General features: G+C 57.3%; 6 protein-coding genes and 1 pseudogene across 12 annotated transcripts; 5 read left to right on the plus strand and 2 right to left on the minus strand.

Moving 5' to 3' along the window:
* Positions 1-56: 56 nt before the first annotated feature.
* On the minus strand, positions 57-1,527 carry cdc26 (cell division cycle 26 homolog). 3 transcript variants are annotated; one of them, XM_037266206.1, is made up of 4 exons: positions 1,328-1,527; positions 885-897; positions 699-790; positions 57-606 (listed from the first exon to the last, which is right to left on the minus strand). In XM_037266206.1, the coding sequence occupies exons 3-4, from the start codon at positions 777-779 to the stop codon at positions 400-402; spliced, it is 288 nt and encodes a 95-aa protein (XP_037122101.1). In that variant the 5' UTR covers positions 780-790; positions 885-897; positions 1,328-1,527; the 3' UTR covers positions 57-399. The 3 variants fall into 3 exon arrangements, with proteins under 3 accessions (XP_037122101.1, XP_037122098.1, XP_037122099.1); XM_037266203.1 differs by lacking the exon at positions 885-897 and having other exon boundaries at positions 699-791; positions 1,333-1,526; XM_037266204.1 differs by lacking the exon at positions 885-897 and having other exon boundaries at positions 1,328-1,507.
* Positions 1,528-1,677: 150 nt separating this feature from the next.
* prpf4 (PRP4 pre-mRNA processing factor 4 homolog (yeast)) lies at positions 1,678-5,254 on the plus strand. Of its 3 annotated transcripts, XM_037266145.1 has the most exons (16): positions 1,764-1,809; positions 2,068-2,098; positions 2,286-2,469; positions 2,625-2,811; positions 2,898-2,985; positions 3,068-3,147; positions 3,214-3,307; positions 3,383-3,477; positions 3,552-3,610; positions 3,678-3,804; positions 3,881-3,970; positions 4,200-4,322; positions 4,428-4,535; positions 4,624-4,742; positions 4,872-4,978; positions 5,113-5,254. In XM_037266145.1, exons 3-16 carry the CDS (start codon positions 2,298-2,300, stop codon positions 5,197-5,199), a joined length of 1,536 nt encoding a protein of 511 aa, XP_037122040.1. In that variant the 5' UTR covers positions 1,764-1,809; positions 2,068-2,098; positions 2,286-2,297; the 3' UTR covers positions 5,200-5,254. The 3 variants fall into 3 exon arrangements, with proteins under 3 accessions (XP_037122039.1, XP_037122041.1, XP_037122040.1); XM_037266144.1 differs by lacking the exon at positions 2,068-2,098 and having other exon boundaries at positions 1,678-1,809; XM_037266146.1 differs by lacking the exon at positions 2,068-2,098 and having other exon boundaries at positions 1,678-1,809; positions 3,681-3,804.
* Positions 5,255-5,323: 69 nt separating this feature from the next.
* ufc1 (ubiquitin-fold modifier conjugating enzyme 1) lies at positions 5,324-6,394 on the minus strand. Its single transcript, XM_037266207.1, has 2 exons — positions 5,649-6,394; positions 5,324-5,609 (listed from the first exon to the last, which is right to left on the minus strand). Exon 1 carries the CDS (start codon positions 6,211-6,213, stop codon positions 5,707-5,709), a length of 507 nt encoding a protein of 168 aa, XP_037122102.1. The 5' UTR covers positions 6,214-6,394; the 3' UTR covers positions 5,324-5,609; positions 5,649-5,706.
* Positions 6,395-6,723: 329 nt separating this feature from the next.
* Positions 6,724-12,642, plus strand: ythdc1 (YTH domain containing 1). Of its 3 annotated transcripts, XM_037266126.1 has the most exons (17): positions 6,725-6,927; positions 7,389-7,490; positions 7,763-8,055; positions 8,181-8,571; positions 8,645-8,692; positions 8,796-8,890; positions 9,156-9,264; positions 9,335-9,452; positions 9,560-9,644; positions 9,735-9,889; positions 11,328-11,404; positions 11,552-11,588; positions 11,689-11,728; positions 11,806-11,868; positions 11,946-12,137; positions 12,211-12,374; positions 12,490-12,642. In XM_037266126.1, exons 1-16 carry the CDS (start codon positions 6,900-6,902, stop codon positions 12,367-12,369), a joined length of 1,992 nt encoding a protein of 663 aa, XP_037122021.1. In that variant the 5' UTR covers positions 6,725-6,899; the 3' UTR covers positions 12,370-12,374; positions 12,490-12,642. The 3 variants fall into 3 exon arrangements, with proteins under 3 accessions (XP_037122022.1, XP_037122021.1, XP_037122019.1); XM_037266124.1 differs by having other exon boundaries at positions 11,328-11,588; XM_037266127.1 differs by lacking the exons at positions 11,328-11,404; positions 11,552-11,588; positions 11,689-11,728; ... (2 more) ...; positions 12,211-12,374; positions 12,490-12,642 and adding an exon at positions 10,097-11,218 and having other exon boundaries at positions 6,724-6,927.
* Positions 12,643-13,150: 508 nt separating this feature from the next.
* Positions 13,151-16,472, plus strand: LOC119131691 (annotated as a pseudogene).
* A 35-nt stretch (positions 16,473-16,507) lies between these two features.
* LOC119131687 (stanniocalcin-like) lies at positions 16,508-18,204 on the plus strand. The gene is made up of 4 exons (XM_037266318.1): positions 16,508-16,919; positions 17,013-17,155; positions 17,318-17,529; positions 17,811-18,204. Exons 1-4 carry the CDS (start codon positions 16,796-16,798, stop codon positions 18,100-18,102), a joined length of 771 nt encoding a protein of 256 aa, XP_037122213.1. The 5' UTR covers positions 16,508-16,795; the 3' UTR covers positions 18,103-18,204.
* A 410-nt stretch (positions 18,205-18,614) lies between these two features.
* zgc:86599 (uncharacterized protein LOC415253 homolog) lies at positions 18,615-20,631 on the plus strand. The gene is made up of 4 exons (XM_037266321.1): positions 18,615-18,789; positions 19,627-19,697; positions 20,019-20,118; positions 20,420-20,631. Exons 1-4 carry the CDS (start codon positions 18,669-18,671, stop codon positions 20,530-20,532), a joined length of 405 nt encoding a protein of 134 aa, XP_037122216.1. The 5' UTR covers positions 18,615-18,668; the 3' UTR covers positions 20,533-20,631.
* Positions 20,632-20,732: the final 101 nt, after the last annotated feature.

The raw sequence follows: 20,732 nt of genomic DNA on the forward strand, positions 1-20,732 counted from the left end.
TGGCTTTATATACAGTATATATATATATATATATATATGTGTACATTCATGCTTTACTTTTTATTTGTATTTATTCTTTTTGTTTCTCAGCAAATCTTAAAAAACTTTGAAAAGACAATCAGTAACCATGTTATTTATTGATGTGATGAGTCTTGAGAGGATGGAGTGGATCTTTTTTATCGCCACCCGCTGCCGCCTTTCTGTACATTGCCAGTCCCACTGACTAATGAAAGCTTTTATAAAGCAATTGCTGCAATTAGGATGCAAATCAAACCTTTGCGTGTTGATCGCGGTGCGGTGCGGGGTGGCTGGTGGCTGTAGTTCAATTACGGAAGCAGCTCCCAAAAGATAATGGCTTACAAAAACCAAAAGTACATCCACTAATTGCAACAAGTGAATTTATGAAAATTGTAAACTTCCAAAGAGGGTGGGCAGGGTGGTGGCTTTGGGGTGCGGTTTGTAGCCAATTCGCTCGTTGATAAGCTCCGCCCTCGACGCAGCGGTACAGGTGGGCGGGGTTTCTCCCCCAATGACGTCGGTGCTGCCCACAGAGTCCCCGCCCACTCCAGCTCCCGACTCCACCTCTTCTCGTTGCCGTTTCCGTGCCTGCAGGAAAGGAAAGCAACAACCAGGGAATCCAAAGCTGCTCTTTTCCTTTGCCCAACGAGAGTGAGTCAGATGGGAAATGGAAAAATGACCTCGAGCTCTTTCTTGATGCTCTCAAACTCGTCCGTGTCATCGATCTTAAGCTCCAGACGAGTTGGTTTTCTCCTCAACATCTTTCCGTAAGCTGGTGAAAATGTCAGTACAAATCAACACCCACGAGCTTGACTCAATCCCAATGGTTATCTTGAATCATTCAAAATGTGCAAACGTATGTTTACCTTGCTTTACGTGCTGTGTATGTACAGTATATTCAAAGTCAAGTCATCATCGGCAACAATCATGCATTTCAGCCCAAGTTTACAATGGAAGTCATGATGAAAGTGTTTATAAGGCTTACTAAGTTTCTGTCTTACGTTATATCTGTGCATCTTACTCTTGCTGATGTGTGCATGTATGTATGTATGTATTCGATGCTTGTCAGCCAAACATGGGAATTGGGGGTGTTTGCTGCAATTTATAGGTCACTTCTTTAAGTACGCCATTACTTGAGTAACCCAAAGAAGTCTACAGAGTTGAAGAGCTTGGCAAGTGGTTGACACGAGCACTTTGCCCATGCTGACTGACGCATTTCCCAACGTTTGGCGTGAATGCGAAAAGGCTAGGTGGTGGTGGTGCTGGTGATTTCTTCCGCCTTTGACGCAACAAGTACGCGAAAATGTACCTGTCAATTGATTCCAAGTTGCGTTGTGTCCTCGCCGAAATGAGTTTTGTAGTCTTTTGCGGCTTGAAATGTTGTCGTTTTTCGTTGCTGTAGCAGCGCCAACAGGAAGCGCAACGTCTTCTTCTTCCGTCAGATTTTCCGCAGTGCAGCCGTAACGCGGCGTAATACTGCCCTCCACGGCTACAAGATAGAAGAAAACGCGAGTGAGCGCGCATTAAAACTCTGGGAAGGTCGCATGACGTCAGTCCCGCTCGCTCGCTTGCTCATTCGGACGGCCTTAACGTGACTTTGGACACCGAGTGCGATTGGGTCGCGCAACAAGTGACGCCACGTCCGGCCGGCCGCTGTGCCAGCCTGTGAATTTGGACGCAGCCCATCTCATCGACGACAAGTGTAACCTCTGAACTCCAAAGGATGTGACGTATCCTTTTACATCCGGGCCATTTCCCATCCGTAGTGCGCCTCATCGCTTTTGTACAAATGTGAGTTTCCTGACTTTTAAATATATATTGTCGCGATTGGCTTCCATTACTCTAGCGGCTTCAAACTCAAAGGAAGGTCAGATGTTGTCATGTTCAGCGCTACTTTGGTGCTCGAAGTGGCTAATGCTAACGCTAGCCGCCAACAGTAGCGGGGCACGTTTGTTTGATAGGCTCGCTCTTCATTGTTGTCATCGTTTTCAAATGCTGGCGCAAATGTATTCTTCTTGTCATTGTTTTTCTAAAACGATTATGCTCCAGTGAATGCTCGGTTTAACGAGACTTGTTTGTGGTAGGTAGCTTGTGTATTATCGTCATACTTGTAGTATTCCTTCATGTCTTATCATGTCACGTTCCTTCATTACATGTGAAAATACTTCCTGTTGTGCCCGGTCACTAAATCTGTGATTGTAAAATGTTAGCCGTTGGCAAAAGGCTTGCGTGCATGCATGACAGTAATCCATTCTTTTTTTGTGAAGCTTTCCTCCGAGATGTCAGACGACGAGGACTTGGCCCCTGCCCCGAAGAAAGGTCGCGTGTTCTACGGAAGCCTGGAAGAAAAAGAGCGTGAGCGTCTGAACGCGGAGCTCGCCGGGGCTTTGACGACGGGATCCGATGGCGTCAAGGCAGGAATTGAAGCGGGAAACATCAACATCTCGTCTTGTGGGTGACGCCGTTTGAAGACGCCCGCTGCAGGGCGCCCGCTGCAGGGCGCCCGCTGCAGGGCGCCCGATGCAGGGCGCCCGATGCACGGCGCCCGCTGCCCGACCCGCGTCCCGCTGCACGGCGCCTGACCCGCGTCCCCCTTTGCTTTGCAGCCGAGACACTGGAGCTGGAGGAGCACGTCAACGAGAGGCAACAGGAAGCGCTGGCCGAATTTGAGAGAAGGCGGCGAGCGCGGCAGATCACCGTATCCACCGACGACACCGAGGTCAAGGCGGGGCTGCGAGCGCTCGGAGAGCCCATCACCTTGTTTGGGGAGGGGCCGGCGGATCGGCGGGAGAGGTTAGCCGTGTCCCTCAACTGTCCGCTTTCACTTCCATCCCCTGTCTCATCCCTCTACTTTGACCGCTGTCTTGTCCACCTTTCAGGCTGCGTGGCATTTTGTCCGTGGTGGGTCCAGATGCGCTGAAGAAGTCCAGAAGAGACGAAGAGCGAGCCAAGCGATCCCAGGCGGAGGTTAGCAATCGGCACGTGCGCACACACGTCCATGTGTATGAAGATGCAAAGCGCCCGTGTTTTTGCTTTGCCTTCTCGACAGTGCCATCAGACGTGGTACCACGAAGGCCCGGCTTCTCTCAAGGACGCCCGCCTCTGGTTGGCTCGTTACTCTCTGCCCAGGTGAGTGGCCAACGACTCGGTCAAAGTTGACGTGCAAATATGAGAAGCGCGTGTGCCGGCTGGCAGGTCGATGAAACGTCTGGAGGTGGCACGGGGCCAAAAGGAAATTTGCGAGGCAACCAAAACCATCCGCCAGCAGGAGCTGAACAAGAGCCTGAGAGTGAGCGCCAATTGCCATCAGCGGCCGGCGGGCGGGCGGGCGGGTACTTGTTCTTGATGTGTCGCTCCTCCTCAGAACTTGAACAACTTCTGCAGTCAGATCGGCGACGATCGGCCAATCAGCTTCTGCCACTTCAGTCCCGACTCCAAAATGCTGGCCACCGCCTCCTGGTGATATGCTCGCCGCGCACAGAAGCTGGCGGGAAAGCAGCTAATGCTACGCTAACGTGACACTTGCCCGACAGGAGCGGCTTGTGCAAGCTGTGGTCTGTCCCCGACTGCAACCTGATTCGCACGCTGCGAGGTGGGCCGGTGGGGAACGCCGTCGCGCTTTGTGGCTTCTTGTTCAAGACTCCGCCCCTTTCTGTCAGCAGGTCACAACACCAACGTGGGCGCGGTGGTCTTCCGCCCGCAGGCCGGCGTGTCTCTCGACCCATCGGACGTCAGTTTGGCCTCGTGCGCGGCGGACGGCTCCGTGAAGCTGTGGAACCTGCTCAGGTAAACGAGAAGGGGCGGAGTCGAGGAGAAAACAAAGTCAAAGCTAACGGCAGCCTTTCCTGTGCGGCGGTCGTAGCGACGAGCCGGTGGTGAGCATCGACGACCACGGCGAGCGGGTTGCCCGCGTGTGTTGGCATCCGTCCGGAAGGTTCTTGGGATCCACGTGGTAAATTGCCACCGCCGCGCATGCTCAAAAGTGGCACACAAAAGTGCTGCTGACCGACGAATCGGACAAAATGTGTTTTTTTTTTTTTTTTTTCTTCTTCTAATCGAGCTTTCGGTCAAGTTACAGAAAGGCCAAACGATCATGGTGACTGCATTCACTGTCTGCTCTTTTTATGATGGTGCGCTCTCTCTCTCGCTCTCTCTCCCCCTCTCCCTGCTCCGCTGTGCAGCTACGATCACTCGTGGCGTCTTTGGGACATGGAGGTGCAGGAGGAGATCCTGCACCAGGAAGGCCACAGCAAAGGCGTTCACGACCTTCATTTCCATCCCGACGGTTCGCTGGCGGCTACCGGGTAAGCGCCACGTTGGACGGAGGCGAGCGCTCGGAGCCAGCGCGCCCAACGCCGTCTTTGGGACGAGGCGACCGGCGTCTGAACGGGCCTCGTCTTGCGCGGCAGGGGCCTGGATGCCTTTGGCAGAGTGTGGGACCTCCGCACAGGACGCTGCGTGGTCTTCCTGGAAGGACACCTTAAGGAGATCTACAGCGTGCACTTTTCCCCCAACGGGTCAGCCAATCAGACCACAGCAACCTTTTTTTGTTTGTCCTGTAAGAATGCCAAACAAGTGACGTCCCCCACCCCCCCTCTCACTCAGCTACCACCTGGCCACAGGAAGTGGAGACAACACCTGCAAGGTTTGGGAGCTGAGGAACAGGAAGTGTCTCTACACAATCCCCGCCCACCATAACCTTTTGTCGGGTGTCCGATTCCAGCGTAAGTGCCGCCGCTCCGTTTCTGCTCAATCTCGCTACCATGAAGCCACTTGACTATTTGATTGCCTTTTCTCAACCTGTGCGTGCATGCATGTATGTGTGTGGTGCGTGCATGTATGTGTGTGTGCAGCCACGGACGGCCAATTCCTGTTGACGTGCGCGTACGACAACGTGGCGAAGGTTTGGAGTCACCCCGGCTGGATGCCGCTGAAGACGCTCGCCGGCCATGAGGGCAAGGTAGACCTTTGCTCTTCTCTGTCCAATCCCAAAGTAGCCACGAGCACGTCTCGGATTCAGCACTCCCTTACTATCTTAGCAAAAAAAAAAAAAAAGAGATGAGTGATGACGCCACATTTTTTGGTTTTGGTCAGGTGATGGGTGTGGACGTTTCTCCCGACGGCAAACTCATTGCCACGTGCTCCTACGACAGAACCTTTAAACTTTGGATGTCAGAGTGACTCAGTTGCTTGTTTTCCTAGTTCTGCTGTTTTTTGCAATAAAATCATCTTTTTTGAGTTGCTGCTTTGAATTTTTGACACAACTGTTTTTGGGGGAAAGCACTTAAATGGAACAATCTGTATGGTTTAAGACAGAGTTGCCTTCAGATCCAAGTGAGCCTCCATCTCGCTCGAAATGGTCGGTCCCGCCATAATAACACGGGCTAACAATTAGCATATTCCACATGTTCTTGATCGTCTGCAGAGACTATTGGGCACGCCAGAAGGAAGAGGCAGCGCAATGTGCAATGTGTGAGGGGAAAAACAAGTTCATTTCCTTTTGAAAATGATTGGATATTTTATTTCCTCATCGTTTGAAGTCATTACCCCCCCATGCTTTACTGACATAGCTTTTCGCAGAGGACTGGTTTCAGGTTTGATTTGAATGGTGAACAAGTTTGCAGGGCAGCGCAGCGCAGCGCTTGACGTGCGTGACGCACAACGTTCTGACGCGTGCGCGTGGCGTCACTACGACGCCTTCTGCTGCTCCGCGTGGATCACCAGCCCCTTGGCGATCAGGTCCGGGACCTCGACGGCGAGCCACGGGCCGAGCCCGAGCGCCATGAGGTGGGCCAGGCCGAAACGAGGCGCGTTGCGGGCCCACAGCGGCGCGAAGTGATCGGTCAGGCAGATCTTGCCGCCGCGGTACATCTTGGCCGTCTTGCCGTCCAAGTCCGGCAGTGCCACTTCCGGCGCCGTGTCCGGGTACGTCACGGGGATGTCGAACTCCAGGCGGAACTCGTAGCGCAGCAGCTCGTGTACGAACCAGCACGTGCCGGTCCAGCGCGTCCCGTCCGCGTTGGACTCGAGGCGGAACCAGTCGTTGTCAGCGGCCTTGTTGCTCTCCACGAAGCGGATGAGGGCTTGGTACTCCTCCTTGAGGCGCTGCGGCCAAAGGGCGCGCTCTCGCGGTCCCGCCTGCGTTTTAAGCAGAGGAATCTGAGACACCGTCTTGCGCGTGCCCTCGTCTGCCATCGGAACGAGCGAGCGAGCGAGCGAGCGGACCAACTGGTGTGGTGGGCCAGCACAAACAGGACGATGCGCGGCGACGCTCGCTGACGTGGACCAGAGTTCCGCTGTGTCGTCACGTTTGTGGCCGCCGGCCGCTTCCTCTCCTCTTCAGCCTTCTGCTTTCCGGCGTATGACCGCCACCTACTGGCCCGGGTTGTGAATTAAATGAAAACGACCCAAATGAAGAATTCAGTTGCTTGTTGTTCGACGACTTCAAATCATTCCAACAAGGGGCTTGCCCCACTCACAAACAAATTTTTTTTCTTATATTGGCCACTTACGTTTTCTGGCCGATTATTATGACAGCATTGCGCATTTCACAACAGATGCGGCTTTAACAAAGCGCACATAACACCAATCCAACAACAACAACAACAACACAACGATAATAATCAAAGAAAACAACAACAACAGCAGTACACGGTAACGCGTAAGCATGCCGTAAAGTGTTTGGTGACGCCACAAATTTAGCGGAAGCTGTCACCGAGTAGACAAGAAGAACTTCCGGTCCAGACAGCCATCTTCCCATGTTCTCTCTCTCATCGTTTCTCTCGAATTTGTGACTTGTTCACGTTTTCGCTCATCTTCGACGATAACCAAACACGTCGCCATCGAGCACAAGTAGCGAGCGAGCTCGCGTCGGCGCAAAGATGGCGGCCGACCGCCGCGAGGACAAAGGTAGTTGGGCTAGTTTGTTAGCTTGCTTGCTTGCTTGCTAGCTTGCTCGCTTGCTTGTTTGGCCCGTTAGCTTGTCTTTGTTGTGTGGAGTCAGTCTTTTGTGTCGCCGGCCGCTCTCGCTACTCACTTTATTGATCTCTTATCGCTCACTCGGCAGCCGATCTAGCCTCCGTGTTGTCTCCTCAACTGCACCGGCTTTCATTTCAAGGAAAACATTGATCATATCACCTACCTGCATACCTACCAACCTTGTTGTTGATGTTGATAAGATGCAAATCAAAAGTCAGAATTGTCCAAAAATCGAAAAAAGATAGCTGCCGTCTCATGCCTGAGGGAGGATCTACATCGATCGACAAGACTTTTACTAGAAGTGCTGAGCGGCCCGATGCCGAGTCCAACCTGGTTTGGGTTAGTTGTGAATTTGAGCGCCCATTGCCTAAGTTGATTCTGTCACCTGATAGATGGCGAACTCACCGTTCTAGAGGACATTTTGACGGAAGCGCCGGATCAGGACGACGAGCTGTACAACCCTCAGACGGAGCGACACATCACCGATAAGAAAGGTAGCGTGTGTGTGTGTGTGTGTGTGTGTGTGTGTGTGTGTGTGTGTGTGTGTGTGTGTGTGTGTGTGTGTGTGTGTGTGTGTGTGTGTGTGTGTGTGTGTGTGTGTGTGTGTGTGTGTGTGTGTGTGTGTGTGTGTGCGTGTGTGTGCGTGTGCGTGTGCGTGTGCGTGTGCGTGTGCGTGTGTGCACGTACGTACGTACGTGTCTTTTTTTCTCATCCCATCCATCCATCCATCCAACCATCCATGTTCTTTTTGGCACGTGTGCGCTAGGAACAAAGCGGAAGAGCGAGCATTCAGAGTGCCACGACCGCAAGCGGCTACGGGGCTCCTCCGGCCACGCCCCCTCCAGGTCGTCTTCGGCCAACAAGCGAGGCTCGGGCGCGCCCCTCTCCTCCTCGTCCTCCAAGAGGTCGGCGAGCAGTCCTCACAGACGCCACGTCAGCGGCTACCGCGGCGGCGACTACGACGAGCGAAAGAGCCGCCGAGGGATGAAAGACGCCGGGCGCAGCCGCGGAGGCGAGAGAGCCAGATGCAGACGCTCGCCCAGGGACGCCGCCAAGCAGGTGCTAACAGCTCGCAGGGCGTGACCTCACCACCGCTGTCTGACAGACTGTTAACAGCGCCAGAAAACACAGCGAGTCCAAAAGTGTCACATATCTGTCTGTATTTGTTTCTTTGGTGCACGCAGAAGCGCTCCAGCAGCCCCTCCCACCATCCGGAGGACAACCAATCGGAGGAGGACGCGGCGCCGGAGTACGCATCGGAGCAGCTCTCTGGAGGCTCCTCCCCGGCCGCCGCCGCCGCCGCCTCGCACGACGAAGAGCAAGAAGAGGAGGAGGTGGAAGAAGAGGAGGGTGAGGAGGACGAGGAGGACGAGGGGGACGGCGAGGAGGAGGAGGGGGAGGAGGAAGATGAGGAGGAAGGCGGGAAGGAAGAGGAAGGCGAGGACGAGGAGGAGTACGAGCGGCGCGCCGAGGGCAACGACTACGACACGCGCAGCGAGGCGGGAGATTCCCGCTCGGCCTCCTCCGTCACTTTCTCCGACGGCGAGTCGGCACACTCGGCCTCGGACGCGTCAGGTGGGGACGGCCGCCGCCGCCGCCGCCGCCATGGCTTCCCGTTTGTGAGCGCCTCCTGTCCTCGTGCTAACAGGTTCCCAGAAGAAGCGGGAGAAGCTTTCGTCGTCGGTGCGCGCCGTTAGTAAGTGGGCCGATGGGGCTGGGCCGGCTGCTGCGCTCGCTCGCTCGCTCGCTCGCTTGCTTCCTCTTTTGGCTGAGCGCGCTGAATTCCCCTTGTCTCACAGATCCCACCAGCAACCTTCGCTACATCCTGCGCGACTCGCGCTTCTTCGTCATCAAGAGCAACAACCACGAGAACGTCTCGCTGGCCAAAGCCAAAGTACGCCACTCGCCTTTGCTTTTTCTTTTCTTTTCTTTTCTTTTCTTTTCTTTGCTTTTCTTTTCTTTTCTTCTCAAAGCGCAGTTGCGCCAGCCCTCGTCCACGACAATTTGGAAAAGCGGCCGCAGACGGCTGCCTGCCTCTTTAGCTCTTTGTCTTTTCATTTCACTTTTGAATGAATGAGCTGGAGTCCTTTTCTTCCTGTCCTCTCCTTGCTCGCATTTGTTCCTCGTGGCTTCGCTGACCTGCGCCTCGTCCGCTTCAGGGCGTGTGGTCCACGCTGCCTGTCAACGAGAAGAAGCTGAACGCGGCTTTCCGCTCGGCTCGCAGCGTCATCCTGGTGTTCTCCGTACGGGAGAGCGGAAAGTTCCAAGGTGAGGCGGAGGACGAGTGGCGCGGGCGCCAGCCGCAACAGCGCCTTGACAGCCTGCCGCGCGTTTGCAGGTTTTGCCCGCTTGGCTTCCGAGTCTCTTCACGGCGGCTCGCCCATCCACTGGGTGCTTCCGGCCGGCATGAACGCCAAGATGCTGGGTGGCGTCTTCAAGATCGACTGGCTGTGCAGGTGACCCGGCCCGGCCCGGCCCGGCCCGGCCCGGCTCGGCTCGGCTGCCTCACTCACCCCGCCCGCCGCACGTTTTGTCTGCCCTAACACTCCCTCCCTGTCAGCAGGCGGGAGCTCCCCTTCACAAAGACGGCTCACCTTTCCAATCCCTGGAACGAGCACAAGCCCGTCAAGATCGGACGTGACGGACAAGTAAGTGTTTGTACCCTCTGGAAGGGAAGGGAAGGGCCTGCTGAAAGAGAGAGCGGTCGCGCTCAGCCACCGTCGCCACGCCTTTGTCAGGAAATCCAGCCAGACGTGGGCGCCCAGCTGTGCGCGCTGTTCCCGTTGGACGAAAGCGTGGACATCCACCAGGTGGCCCGGCGCGTTCGCCACAAGCGTGAGACCCCTCCGGAAACGCGACCCCGCGGCCGCCCGCCGCTGCGCGAGCCGGGAAGGTTAGCCAACCGCCGAGCCCCGCCTCCCACTTGCCGTTGTTCTTCTGCTGCCGGACCTCGGAGACGGCGACCGATGGGCTCGTCGGGCCCGGCAGCCATTGCTCCGCCCGGCTCGGCCTGGCTCGGCCTGGCTCGGCTCGCTGTGGAGTTTTGCTCAGTGGGAGTCCAAATGGTTTCATATGTTTGTTTGACTTTGTCTCTTTGCAGGAGGTTCACTGGTAGCCAGTTGAAGCTAGCCAAATCTAGATGGACTGTTGAGAATAAAAGCATTGGCTGGACTGATGGAAGGAAGCAGGAGGGGGCGAGGGAAGGGAAAAAAAGAAAGAGAGAGAGAGAGAAAGAGAGAGAGAGGGAGAGGGACTGCCATCTCCACTTGGACTCTTTTTTTTGCCTTTTTCTTTTTCAAGGCCTTGCTCATTTGATTGGGGGGGGACGGGACGGGGGGGCGTCACTGGACTATCCCATGAAGGGGCGGGGCGGGGGGTGGACAATTTGTCCAGTCTGGTAACCCATGGACCTGATCAAACGACCCCGCATCCTCCCAATGAGGGAGAGAGAACACTTGAAAACGTCTTTGACGCGCTGGCACGCACCGAACGAGGACGTTTTGTCGCGGTGTGTGTGCGTGCGTGTGCGTGCGTGCGTGCGCGGGTGTGTTGCTCTCTGCCGAACTCTAAAGTGTGTATTTGATGGACTAAAGAGAGTCTGGGGGGGTTGGGGCTTGTCTTTGGGGACTGACAGGACTGCAGACCCCCCAACCCCCCCCCCCCCCCACCCGTTCAAAGTAAGAGGCTTTGTTTGAACAAGCCGTTATCATGGTGGACGCAGATGTGGAAAGAAAGAAACTTTGTAGACTCCCAAGTCCACTTTTACACCTCAAGCGGTATGTTGACCCCTGCCTGGCCTTTGATTTTCTTTTGCAAGTCTACCATGACACTTTTTCTTGTTGTTATTCTCGCAAAGATTCGGAAGCGTTACCGTGCACCCCATTGTCGACACGTTGTCAACTCCTTACGCAGACTCGAGCGAGAGCGCAACCGTCCCGGAAGGCTCGCAAAGCAACCAAATTTGAAAAACTCGAGCCTCAGTAAGACTTTAATCCCGACTGACCGACCGACAGTAAGAAATATCACTTTGACTTTAATTCCCACCGACTAAGTGGACCAGAAAGACCGGCCGAGGGTAGACTGGGATAAACTGAGGAGACCACCCCGGTAGAGACCTGGACCGGGAAGGCGGAAGACCAACCCAAAGCCAACAGTGAGACGTGGACTTTAGGACCCGGCGTTCCAAACCGAGACGTTTTTTTGTACCCGGCCGCCGGGCTTGTCAAAGTGCTTTGAAGGTGGAGTACGCGTTCTTTGCAAAAGACGCGTCCTCTCGTCCTCGCCGTAGCAGCGAGCATGCGTGCGTCTTACGTGTCAACTTGTCCACGTAGGCGTCGTCTCCAAGAGTACGACCTCCACGGCAGGAAGCGACCTCGGGCCGAGTGTCCGGACTTCGACCAGCGATCAGGTTGTGGTATGAGAGGCCGGGCCAAGAAGCCTCAAATGTTGTCTTTTGCGTGTCGTCGGGACGCGGCGCTGGCTCGCCCGGCCCGGCCCGGCCTGGCCTGGTCGGTCGCCGGGCTCACCGAGCAATCTCCTTTGCTTTCCTTCGCAGGCTTCATCCCGGACCTGCGTGAGCAGCCCGTGGACAGGTGAGAGCCAGCCCCGAGAAGCGGCCAAAGCGCTGGGCCGTGCAAAGCTCACGCACGCTGGGCCGTGCAAAGCTCACGCACGCTGGTGTTCTTTTTGCAGGCGCTTCTCCAACGTGAGGCGGGACATTTTCCTCAACGGGGTGAGTGGCAAATGTCACGGCCGGCCGGCCGGCCGCTAGCGTCGACTCTGGCTAACGGGGCTTCTGTTTCCCGCCAGTCTTACGACTACATGAGGGACTATCAGCACAACGTGGGACCGCCGCCTCCTTGGCAGACCCTGGTAAGCCGCGGAGCGGAGTCTTTGTTTCTCAGCGCCGGCCGCCTGCCTCGGGACTGACCCGCTTGCGCTGCCGACAGGCGGCGTACCCCGGCGTGGAGCCGCCCGCCCCCCACCACCCTCCTTACTACCACGCCCCGCCGCCCCTGCACCAGGCCTATCACCACCATCATCATCACCCCGTGCCGCCGCACGAGGCCCCGCCCCCTCGCTTCCGAGACAAACAGCGAGCGGCGGCAACGCCGCCGCATCGCGCCTTTGCGTCCAGTCCGGTGAGTCTCCGTTGTGGTGAAGCCGGCCGGCCAGGAGCGGGAACTGACCGGCGTGGGCTTGTTGGTCGGCCAGCACGACTACGACATGCGCGTGGACGACTTCCTGCGGCGGACGCAGGCGGTGGTGAGCAGCCGGCGGGAACGCGAGCGGCAGCGCGAGCGAGCGCCGCCGAGGCGAGAGCGACCCAGGGAGCGAGAGCGGGACAAGGAGCGGGGCCGCTACCGCAGATGAGTGAAGTGAGCATTTGCCTGCTGCTGCCGCCGCCGTCCGTCCATCCGTCTATCCTTTGCTTGTTGGTGATGGCCTGCCTCCCCTCCCCTCCCCTCCTCTCGTTTCCTCCCTCCCGTGCAGGAGAAGTGACATCACGGAAGAAAAAGGGGCAGAGTCCAGGAAGCCACTTAGCAACTGAAGGGATTGCTGTCCGTCACCTCCGCTTGTTTTATTGTGAAATGCCTGTCCCTGCCTGGCCAACACCAAATAAATGACTTGTGTTCTTTCACGCAACTGTCCTGCACGCGTCTTAAGTTCTTCCTCGCCGAGAAGGAGCGTGGCGGCGGCATCACGTGACTTAAACGGCAGCGCTCGCCGTCTACAAAGTCCTCGGTAGCCGCTCGACCGTTACGCTTGTCACGAGATGGCGGTAAAGTACTCCTTTTGTCCGCTTAAAGTTCTTCCACGATTCCTTGCTCTTTCTCAGCTGTGAATACAGCAACCAGATGGTGGCAAAGCGCTATTTAGGTCTGAATGGAAAAAACCACAGCGTTCCGTGGCACGTAGATGGCATGGGACGAGTGCCCGCCCGCCCGCCCGCCTGCCCGCGTGTCAACGCTGCGTTGGTCGTCAAGATGCTTTCAAAGCAAAATTGTGCAAGTGCTTTTTCTCTGGCCTTTGCCTGACCCAGCACACACACCGGAGAAATGAGGTCCAAACGGGCGTGTGACACGTAGGTGACACACGCATGCACGTTCTTTGGCGCCAGGGTGTGACAAAGTTTTTTTTTTTTCTTCCCCTGTTTGTGTTCCGCTCAGACGCGGGTGCTGGTCACTCACAGCCTGGGCCTGCTGGCCGGGGCCGTCGACCTGGTGCTGGTGATGGAGGAGGGCGCCGTCTCCGAGATGGGCTCCTACTCCCATCTGCTGGAGCGCCGAGGAGCCTCTGCCAAGTTGATCCGCGACGTCGGCGGGAGCCGGCCCGGCGAAAGCGCCGCGGAGCCCAAACGCGGTATCCGGCCCGGCGCGAGCAAAATGGTGGCCGCCACGTTGCCTGCTTAAAAGCGGGAGCCGCTTTGTTTACGTCTGCAGTCAGCAGGAAGTCGCTGTCCCGCCTGAGCTTCAGCGACTTCTCCGTTGACCTTTCCCAGGAGCAGCTCATCAGGTAAGGCGCGCCACGCTGCCACTGGCTGCGCCTCGCCTCACCTCGCCCGTCCGTCCGTCCATCCGTCCGTCCTCGCTGCTGCTTCAGCTGCGGCGCCAGCGCTCAGACGGCGGGACTCCAGGAAGACTTGCCTTCAGATTCTAACGGCAAACTCACCCAGCCTGACGAGGCGCACGTCGGGAGGGTGAGTTGTCGCCAAGCCCGCCCGCCTGCCAGCCCGCTCGCCCAAACCCGTCTTCTGTTAGCTGTCAGGTGAAGGCGCGCTTGTACGGCGACTACTTCCGGAGGGTGGGCTTGCCCTTCATCACGACCATCGTCTTAAAGTCCCAATGATGGTCACACACACATCTGGGTGTGGTGAAATTTGTCCTCTGCATTGAACCCATCCCCGTGTGATTTGGATCCATCCCCTGGGGGAGAGGGGAGCAGTGAGCAGCAGCGGTGCCGCGCTCGGGAATCAGTTGGTGATCTTCCTGTGCGCCTTCCAGCAGGCCGCCTCCTTGGCCTACAGCTACTGGCTCAGCCTGTGGGTCGGCGGCCCGCCAACGGCACCGGCCCGGAGCACATGCTCCGACTCTGCGTTTTTGGAGCGCTGGGCTGGACGCGAGGTCCTTTTTGCTCTGCTTTTGCTCGCGCCGCGCCACCAAGTGTTTGCTTTGCGCTATTACGCCTCTGGCTCAGGCCTGGCCATGTTCGGAACGACGCTGGCCGTGGCGCTGGGCTGGGCGGGATCGTGGCCTCACGCCACCTTCACGCCGACCTGCTGGACAACGTCCTCCGCTCGCCGGTGTCCTTCTTTGAGACCACGCCCAGCGGCAACCTCCTCAACCGCTTGTCCAAGGAAATTGACGCCATCGACTGCATGGTTCCCGAAGGCCTGAAGATGACGCTGGGCTACCTGTTCGAGCTCGTGGAAGTGTGCGTGGTGGTCTTGCTGGCCACGCCCTCCAGCGGCCTGCTGCTGCTCCCGCTCGCCTGCCTCTATGCCTTCATCCAGGTGCCACCGCCTCGGGCCGCCTCGTTCCTCGGCAATCTTCTGGTTCTAGCCGTCCTGTCGGTGCAAAGTCGGGAGCGGCTGAGCCCGGGCATGGTGGGCTCGGCGCTGTCCCACTCGCTTCAGGTGCAGACGCTCGTTCGTCTCTCGCCGAGCCTTTTGCCTCCCTCCCTTTTTGTTTTTTCACGCGCGTTTTTTGTGCCGCAGGTGACGGGGATCCTGAGCTGGATCGTTCGGTCCTGGACCGACGTGGAGAACAACATTGTGTCGGTGGAGCGAGTGCGGGAGTACGCCGACGCGCCCAAAGAGGTTTGCTTGGCCCGCCGTGCACGGCAGGGAACGTTGCAAGCCAACGTTGCCCGACGTGCCGGCCACTCTCCAGGCGGCTCGGCTCACGGCCGACGCTGGCCCCGCCGCCGGGTGGCCCGCCACGGGAACCATCCACTTTGACGACTACGGGCTGCGGTATCGCAAAGGCCTGGACTGGGCCTTGAAGGACATCTCCGTCTACATCCGAGACAAGGAGAAGGTGATGCGGTGGGCGTGGTGTTTTTCTTTTCACCTTGTCAAGAACGTTGGCGTCAAGCCGAGCCCTTTTGGAGACGTGGCGACGTGACCCGACTTCCTCGTCTGAAAAAAACAAGGCAACATCATCTCTGCGGTGGCGCTAACGCCGAGATGTCGTGGATAGGTGGGCATCGTGGGACGGACGGGAGCGGGCGAGTCCTCCTTGGCTTTGGCCATTTTCCGCATCCTGGAAGCGGTCGCATCGACGGAGTGGACATCGCCCGGCTCGGCCTTCGGGACCTTTGCTCCGGGATCGCCATCATTCCTCAGGTGATCGATCGATCGACTCGAGGGGCGGCCCGGCCCGGCCCGGCCCGCTCACGGCGGGATCCTGATCGCCGGTCACCACTTGCGCCTCTGCCCAGGATCCGGTGCTGTTTTGCGGCTCCCTCAGGATGAACCTGGACCCCTTCGACCAGCGTTCCGACCAGGAGCTGTGGCGTGCGCTGGAACTGGCTCACCTCGGCGCCTTTGTGCGGGCGCTGCCTGACAAACTGCGGCACCGGTGCAGCGAAGGAGGCGAGAACCTCAGGTGCGGCCGCGAGTCCACCAGGTGGCGCTCTGCCCTCGGGGGGCCTTCCGCCTGGGGGAGTGTCTGTGAAATGAAATGAGCATCTGCTTGAGGGAAATCCAATGTCATTGTGCGGTGCAGTGTGGCGTGGGGCAGCGGCAGCTGCTGTGCTTGGCCAGAGCTCTGCTGAGGAAAAGCAAAATCCTCCTCCTGAACGAAGCCACGGCCGCCGTGGACCCGGAGATGGACCGCCTGATCCAGACGGCCATCCGCCTCCACTTCCGCCACTGCACCGTCCTCACCGTCGCGCACTGTCTCCACACCGTCATGGACTGCGACAGGTGAGCGCGGCAGCCAGACGGGCAGCCGGCCGGCCGGCCGGGCAGCCGGGCAGGCGGTGAATGTTGCGCCTCCGTTTTGCCTTCAGGATCATGGTGATGGAGCGCGGCGCCGTGGTGGAGGTGGACGCCCCCGCGCGGCTCATCCGCCAACAAGGACACTTCTACCAAATGTGCCGACAGGCCGGATTAGTCTGAGACGGCGCCGCGCCCGACACGTGTGCAGGATCCCGTCCCATCCTGTCCCTTATTCTACCAGTTTGTTCAGTGCTGGCTGCAGGCGCGTGTTGCCGGCCGTGCACGGGTTGCGTGTGTGCGCTGACCCCGCAGCAGCACGGGTCGCCACTTCCTCTTCAAGGCGCAGATAAGGCACGCAGCCCTTTTTCCACGCTCACGCCCCCCCCCGCACATCAACTCTGACACGCTCACCTGTGTCACCTTTCCCGACACCACCAAAGGGGCTAATAATACTGATACAAATCCAGCGGAAAAACGCTTGAGGTGCCAATCCAAAGTTTTGCGCAATAAACTCTGAGTGCTATGTCAGAGAGTTTGTGTGTGTGTGTGTGTGTGTGTGTGTGTGTGCGTGTGTGTGTGCGCGCGCGTGTTTGTGCCGGATTATTTGTGCAGTTTCAAGGATTGTGACTGCGGGTTTGTCTCCTTGTGCAAATGGTGCGGGATCCACATCGCTCCCTCCCACTCCCCCCTTGAGAGAAACGTGAGCAGAATCCAAACGACCGGGAAGTGACGGTCGCCCAACGGAACATTCTTCCCTGGGCTCGTCCCGTGACGTCAGCAAGGATCCGCGCTCCCATTGGCCCGAGCGTCCCCTAAAAGGCACGCGCGGCCCGCCGACCCGCATCCCGCTGAAAGATGTGGCGTGTGTCGTGGTCTTGTCAGCTGCTGGTGGCGGTGGTGGCGTCCTCGGCGTGGTGCTCGGAGCCAGAGAGCGCGGAGGCGGCTCCGCGCCGCGCCCGCTTCTCCTCCAACAGCCCCGGTGAGCGCTTTGCTTCTCGCTCGCTCGCTCGCTCGCCCGCCCGCCCACCGGCGTGTCCGACGCGATGCTGACGTCCCGTTTGCGTGGCCGTAGCGGAGGTGGCGCGCTGCCTGAACGGCGCGGTGGCGGTGGGTTGCGGATTCTTCTCCTGCCTGGAAAACTCTACGTGCGACACGGACGGGATGCACGAGATCTGCGAGCTGTTCCTGCAAGCTGCCGCCACCTTCGATACGGAGGTGACAAACGCCGGCGAGAGTGGCAGAGGCTCGTTTGGCAATGCGAGCGGCGACAAACGCTGCGCCTGACGTGTGCGCGCCGCCTGACGTGTGCGCGCCGCCTGACGTGTGTGCGCCCCCGCCCGCCTGACGTGTGCGCCCCCGCCTGACGTGTGCTCGTAGGGCAAGACGTTTGTGAAGAAGAGTCTGCACTGCGTGGCCCAGGGCATCGGCAGCAAAGTGTTCCAGACCATCCGCCGCTGCAACATCTTCCAGAGGATGATCGCCGAGGTGCAGGAGGAATGCTTGGTGGCGCACGACATCTGCGGTGCGGCGCGCCGAAACCCGCAAGCCTTCGCCGACGTGGTGCAAGTGCCCACGCACTTCCCCAACAGGTTGGCAGCGCCCGCGTCCCCCGCCTTCACCTCACGCGCCAGTCGGAGCACGCTGCATTTCACGTCGCCATCTCGAGCCAATGCGTTGTCGTCAGTCTCACGGGGCTGAGACGGACGGGCCAGTCTTCCCTTGCGACCGCACGCACGTTGGCTCCCAATTGGTGCGCCGGCCGGCGCTTTGCACAAATGCTCTTTGTTCAGTCCATCGCCTGCTTTGGAGTCAATGCCAATTGCAGCACGTGACGTGCCACGACTGACGGAGCGGCGTGTGCCATGCGCAGGTACTACAGCACGCTGCTGCAGACGCTGCAGGCGTGTGACGAGCAGACGGTGGCGGCGGTGCGCACGGGCCTGCTGGGGCGTTTGGGCCCCGACGTGGAGACCTTCCTGCAGATGGTCCGCAACAAAGACTGCGAGGCGGGCGGAGCCGCCGCCGCCTTCGAAGACCCGTCCGCCTGGAGGAACGTGCCCGTCTTCAACGTGCAGCCCGGCTTCCGGGGACGCGACCCCACCCACCTCTTCGCCCGCAAGCGTTCGCTGGACCGCCAGGGACCCGCCGGCCGGCACGGGTAGAACATGCCGCTGTACTATGTGGGAGTATTGGGAGGACAACAAAGCAAGCAGAATCAGAAAAATAAAAAATAAGACATCAAAATAACGTACGTTTGAATTCAATATTATTAAGGCTTCCAAAAATGATGATGTATGGTAGGGATTTTTTTATTTCATCAAAACCACAAAATGCATGTAGGAAAGGGCTATACTTACTTGACTTGTGTGTGCGCGTGTGTGGGTGCGTGCGGGATTGATTCCTGCGTTGATCATACAAATTAAGAAATGGCTTTAAAAAAAATAGCTCATGCATAGCAAGGTTGTTTTTTTTGTTACCCCCCCCCCCCCCCCCCCCCCCCCACGAAAATGCCATGTATAGTAAGGCTTTTTTTTATTTAAAAAAAAAAAAAAAAAGGCCATGTATGGCAAGAGTTTTTTTAGTTAAAAAAAAAAAATTAAAAAGACCATCAGGGGTAGTGCTCGAGGCCCCGTCTTCTTCTTCGTCTTCTTCTTCGTCGTCTTCTTCTTCGTGGCGCCTCCCTTCTTCTTCGCGTCTTCCGCCCTCTTCGCGTCCAAGCAGAATCAAAATGTCGGCCGCAAGGTTACTCGCGCGTTGGTCCGTGAGAGCTTCTTCGTTTCCCTGGCGCTTGGTGGGCCTCCGCCGACCCGCTCTGGTGCCCGCGCCGAGCCGCAGCATGGCGGCTGGAGGTGAGTGCCGAGCCGCGGAACCTGAAACAAGCCGAAAGGCTAGCTTTGTCCTCGACAAGGACGAAGAAGCTACTGCGCTCGCTCCATGCCTTTCCATTCATTTGTAAATGGCTTCCACTGCGATTGTTTCCTTTGCCGTCACTGAAGTCCAACCGTAAAAGTGTCATTTTGTCGTCCCGAAATAATGCCAAGGGAGTTGGCACTTGCGTGCACCAGGGGCTCAAGAGGGCCCTATTCATCCTCTTGTTGAATTCGAGTTTCGAACCTTCTAAACTGTTGTTGTCAAAGGACGGACGGACGGACGGACGGACGGACGGACGTCATTGGAACGCACGGCCGGCCGTCATTGGAACGCACGGCCGGCCGTCCCGTCATTGGAACGCACGGCCGGCCGTCCCGTCATTGGAACGCAAAAAGCAGCATTTGAAAACTCCAACCAACGTGAATTGTTCAATCCCAAAGGCCTCCCTCCTTTTAGTCATGTGCAAAGTAAGACAATTGGAGTAAATGACAGCTAATGGCAAAGAGCATTTCCTTAGCTAGCGGCAAAGAGCATTTTCTTCGCTAGCACAGAGGACAAAAACCTCCATCGCACATTCCATGGCTTGTTCCGAATAAATGGAGGGAATTGCCATTAAATTGGGTGAAAACATTGACCAGTTCAACATCAAACTCGATCACGCTCGACGTGCGATCAATAGCAAGAGTGAATGTCATTGTCAAATGCTGAATCCAAATGATGCGGAAAGCGCCCATTTCACTTTGTTCAAATGTGAGCGTTGCGGCGTCAACCGAAAAGCCAAACGGCGCCGGATCTAACGCGCCGTGTGGCTTCAGGAATCCCCACGGACGAGGAGCAAGCCACTGGCCTGGAGAAGATCATCATGAACGCCATGAAGGAAGGCTCGGTAAGAATCTGCAAACCAGGCCGTTTTTGCAATCACACGCTGATCATTGGCAGAGGAAAATCCCAATAACTGATTCACTGGCCAATTCATGAATGCCCTTCTTTTTTTCCCTCCTCATTTGGATGGGTTAATAATTCACAAGTAAATCAAGTCTAAATGATAAATCCATTTTATTTTGGAAAATTGTATTCCATTTGGCGGCACAAACCTACGATACCGCCACAGACCACTAGAGGGCCGGCGGTGCGGTATCGGAGCAATCTTACTTTGCTGTTGTGATGGCGGAACCGGGTCAAAGGTACCGTGTGCGCTGTGCTTCAGGATCCGTACAGCATGTTGAAGCCCAAAGAGTACGCCGGTTCCAAAGCGGATCCTCACCTGGTGCCCTCCATCACCGACAAGAGGATCGTGGGATGCGTGTGTAAGTAGCTTACACGCAAAGTCCATCACGTTGCCACGTTTGCGTATAGGCGAGCCCCTGCACCCCACAAAAATTGATGCGCTTTATATTTGCCATGGGAAGATCCTCGTTTCTCGTTGGCACCCCAAACAAGGCAAGGGCCGGTGGGTGGCTCGGCCCAAGAAAAAGCGCGTTTGCGTGGGCGAGAAGCTAGCTGAAAGTAGCCAAAGCCAAAGAGCGGACGCGCCTCATCGTTGCCGTCAAGCACTCCAGACCCCCCCCAGGCCGCGAGCGAGCCTAACCGAGTCGGGTGTGTGCGCAGGCGAGGAGGACAACACGGCTGTGGTTTGGTTTTGGCTCCACCAAGGCGAGGCCCAGCGCTGCCCTTCGTGCGGCTCCCACTACAAACTGGTGGCCCACCAGCTCCCCCACTAGGACGGGACCCGCTCGCTGGACGTTGTGGCAAAGGCTTCTTCCTTCCTTCCCTCCCTCCTTGCCGACATTCAAATAAAAAGGCCCCTGTGTGGAACGTTTGTTCTCGCCTCTGCGCTATTTGCATTAGCAATGTGCTCACTCTTTTGCCAACTTTGAGGTCAGGTGCTTCACGTAGGCTAAATGAGAAATATTTGAAGAAG

This window comes from Syngnathus acus, chromosome 12 (assembly GCF_901709675.1).
Source record: "Syngnathus acus chromosome 12, fSynAcu1.2, whole genome shotgun sequence".
Classification (NCBI taxonomy): domain Eukaryota; kingdom Metazoa; phylum Chordata; class Actinopteri; order Syngnathiformes; family Syngnathidae; genus Syngnathus; species Syngnathus acus.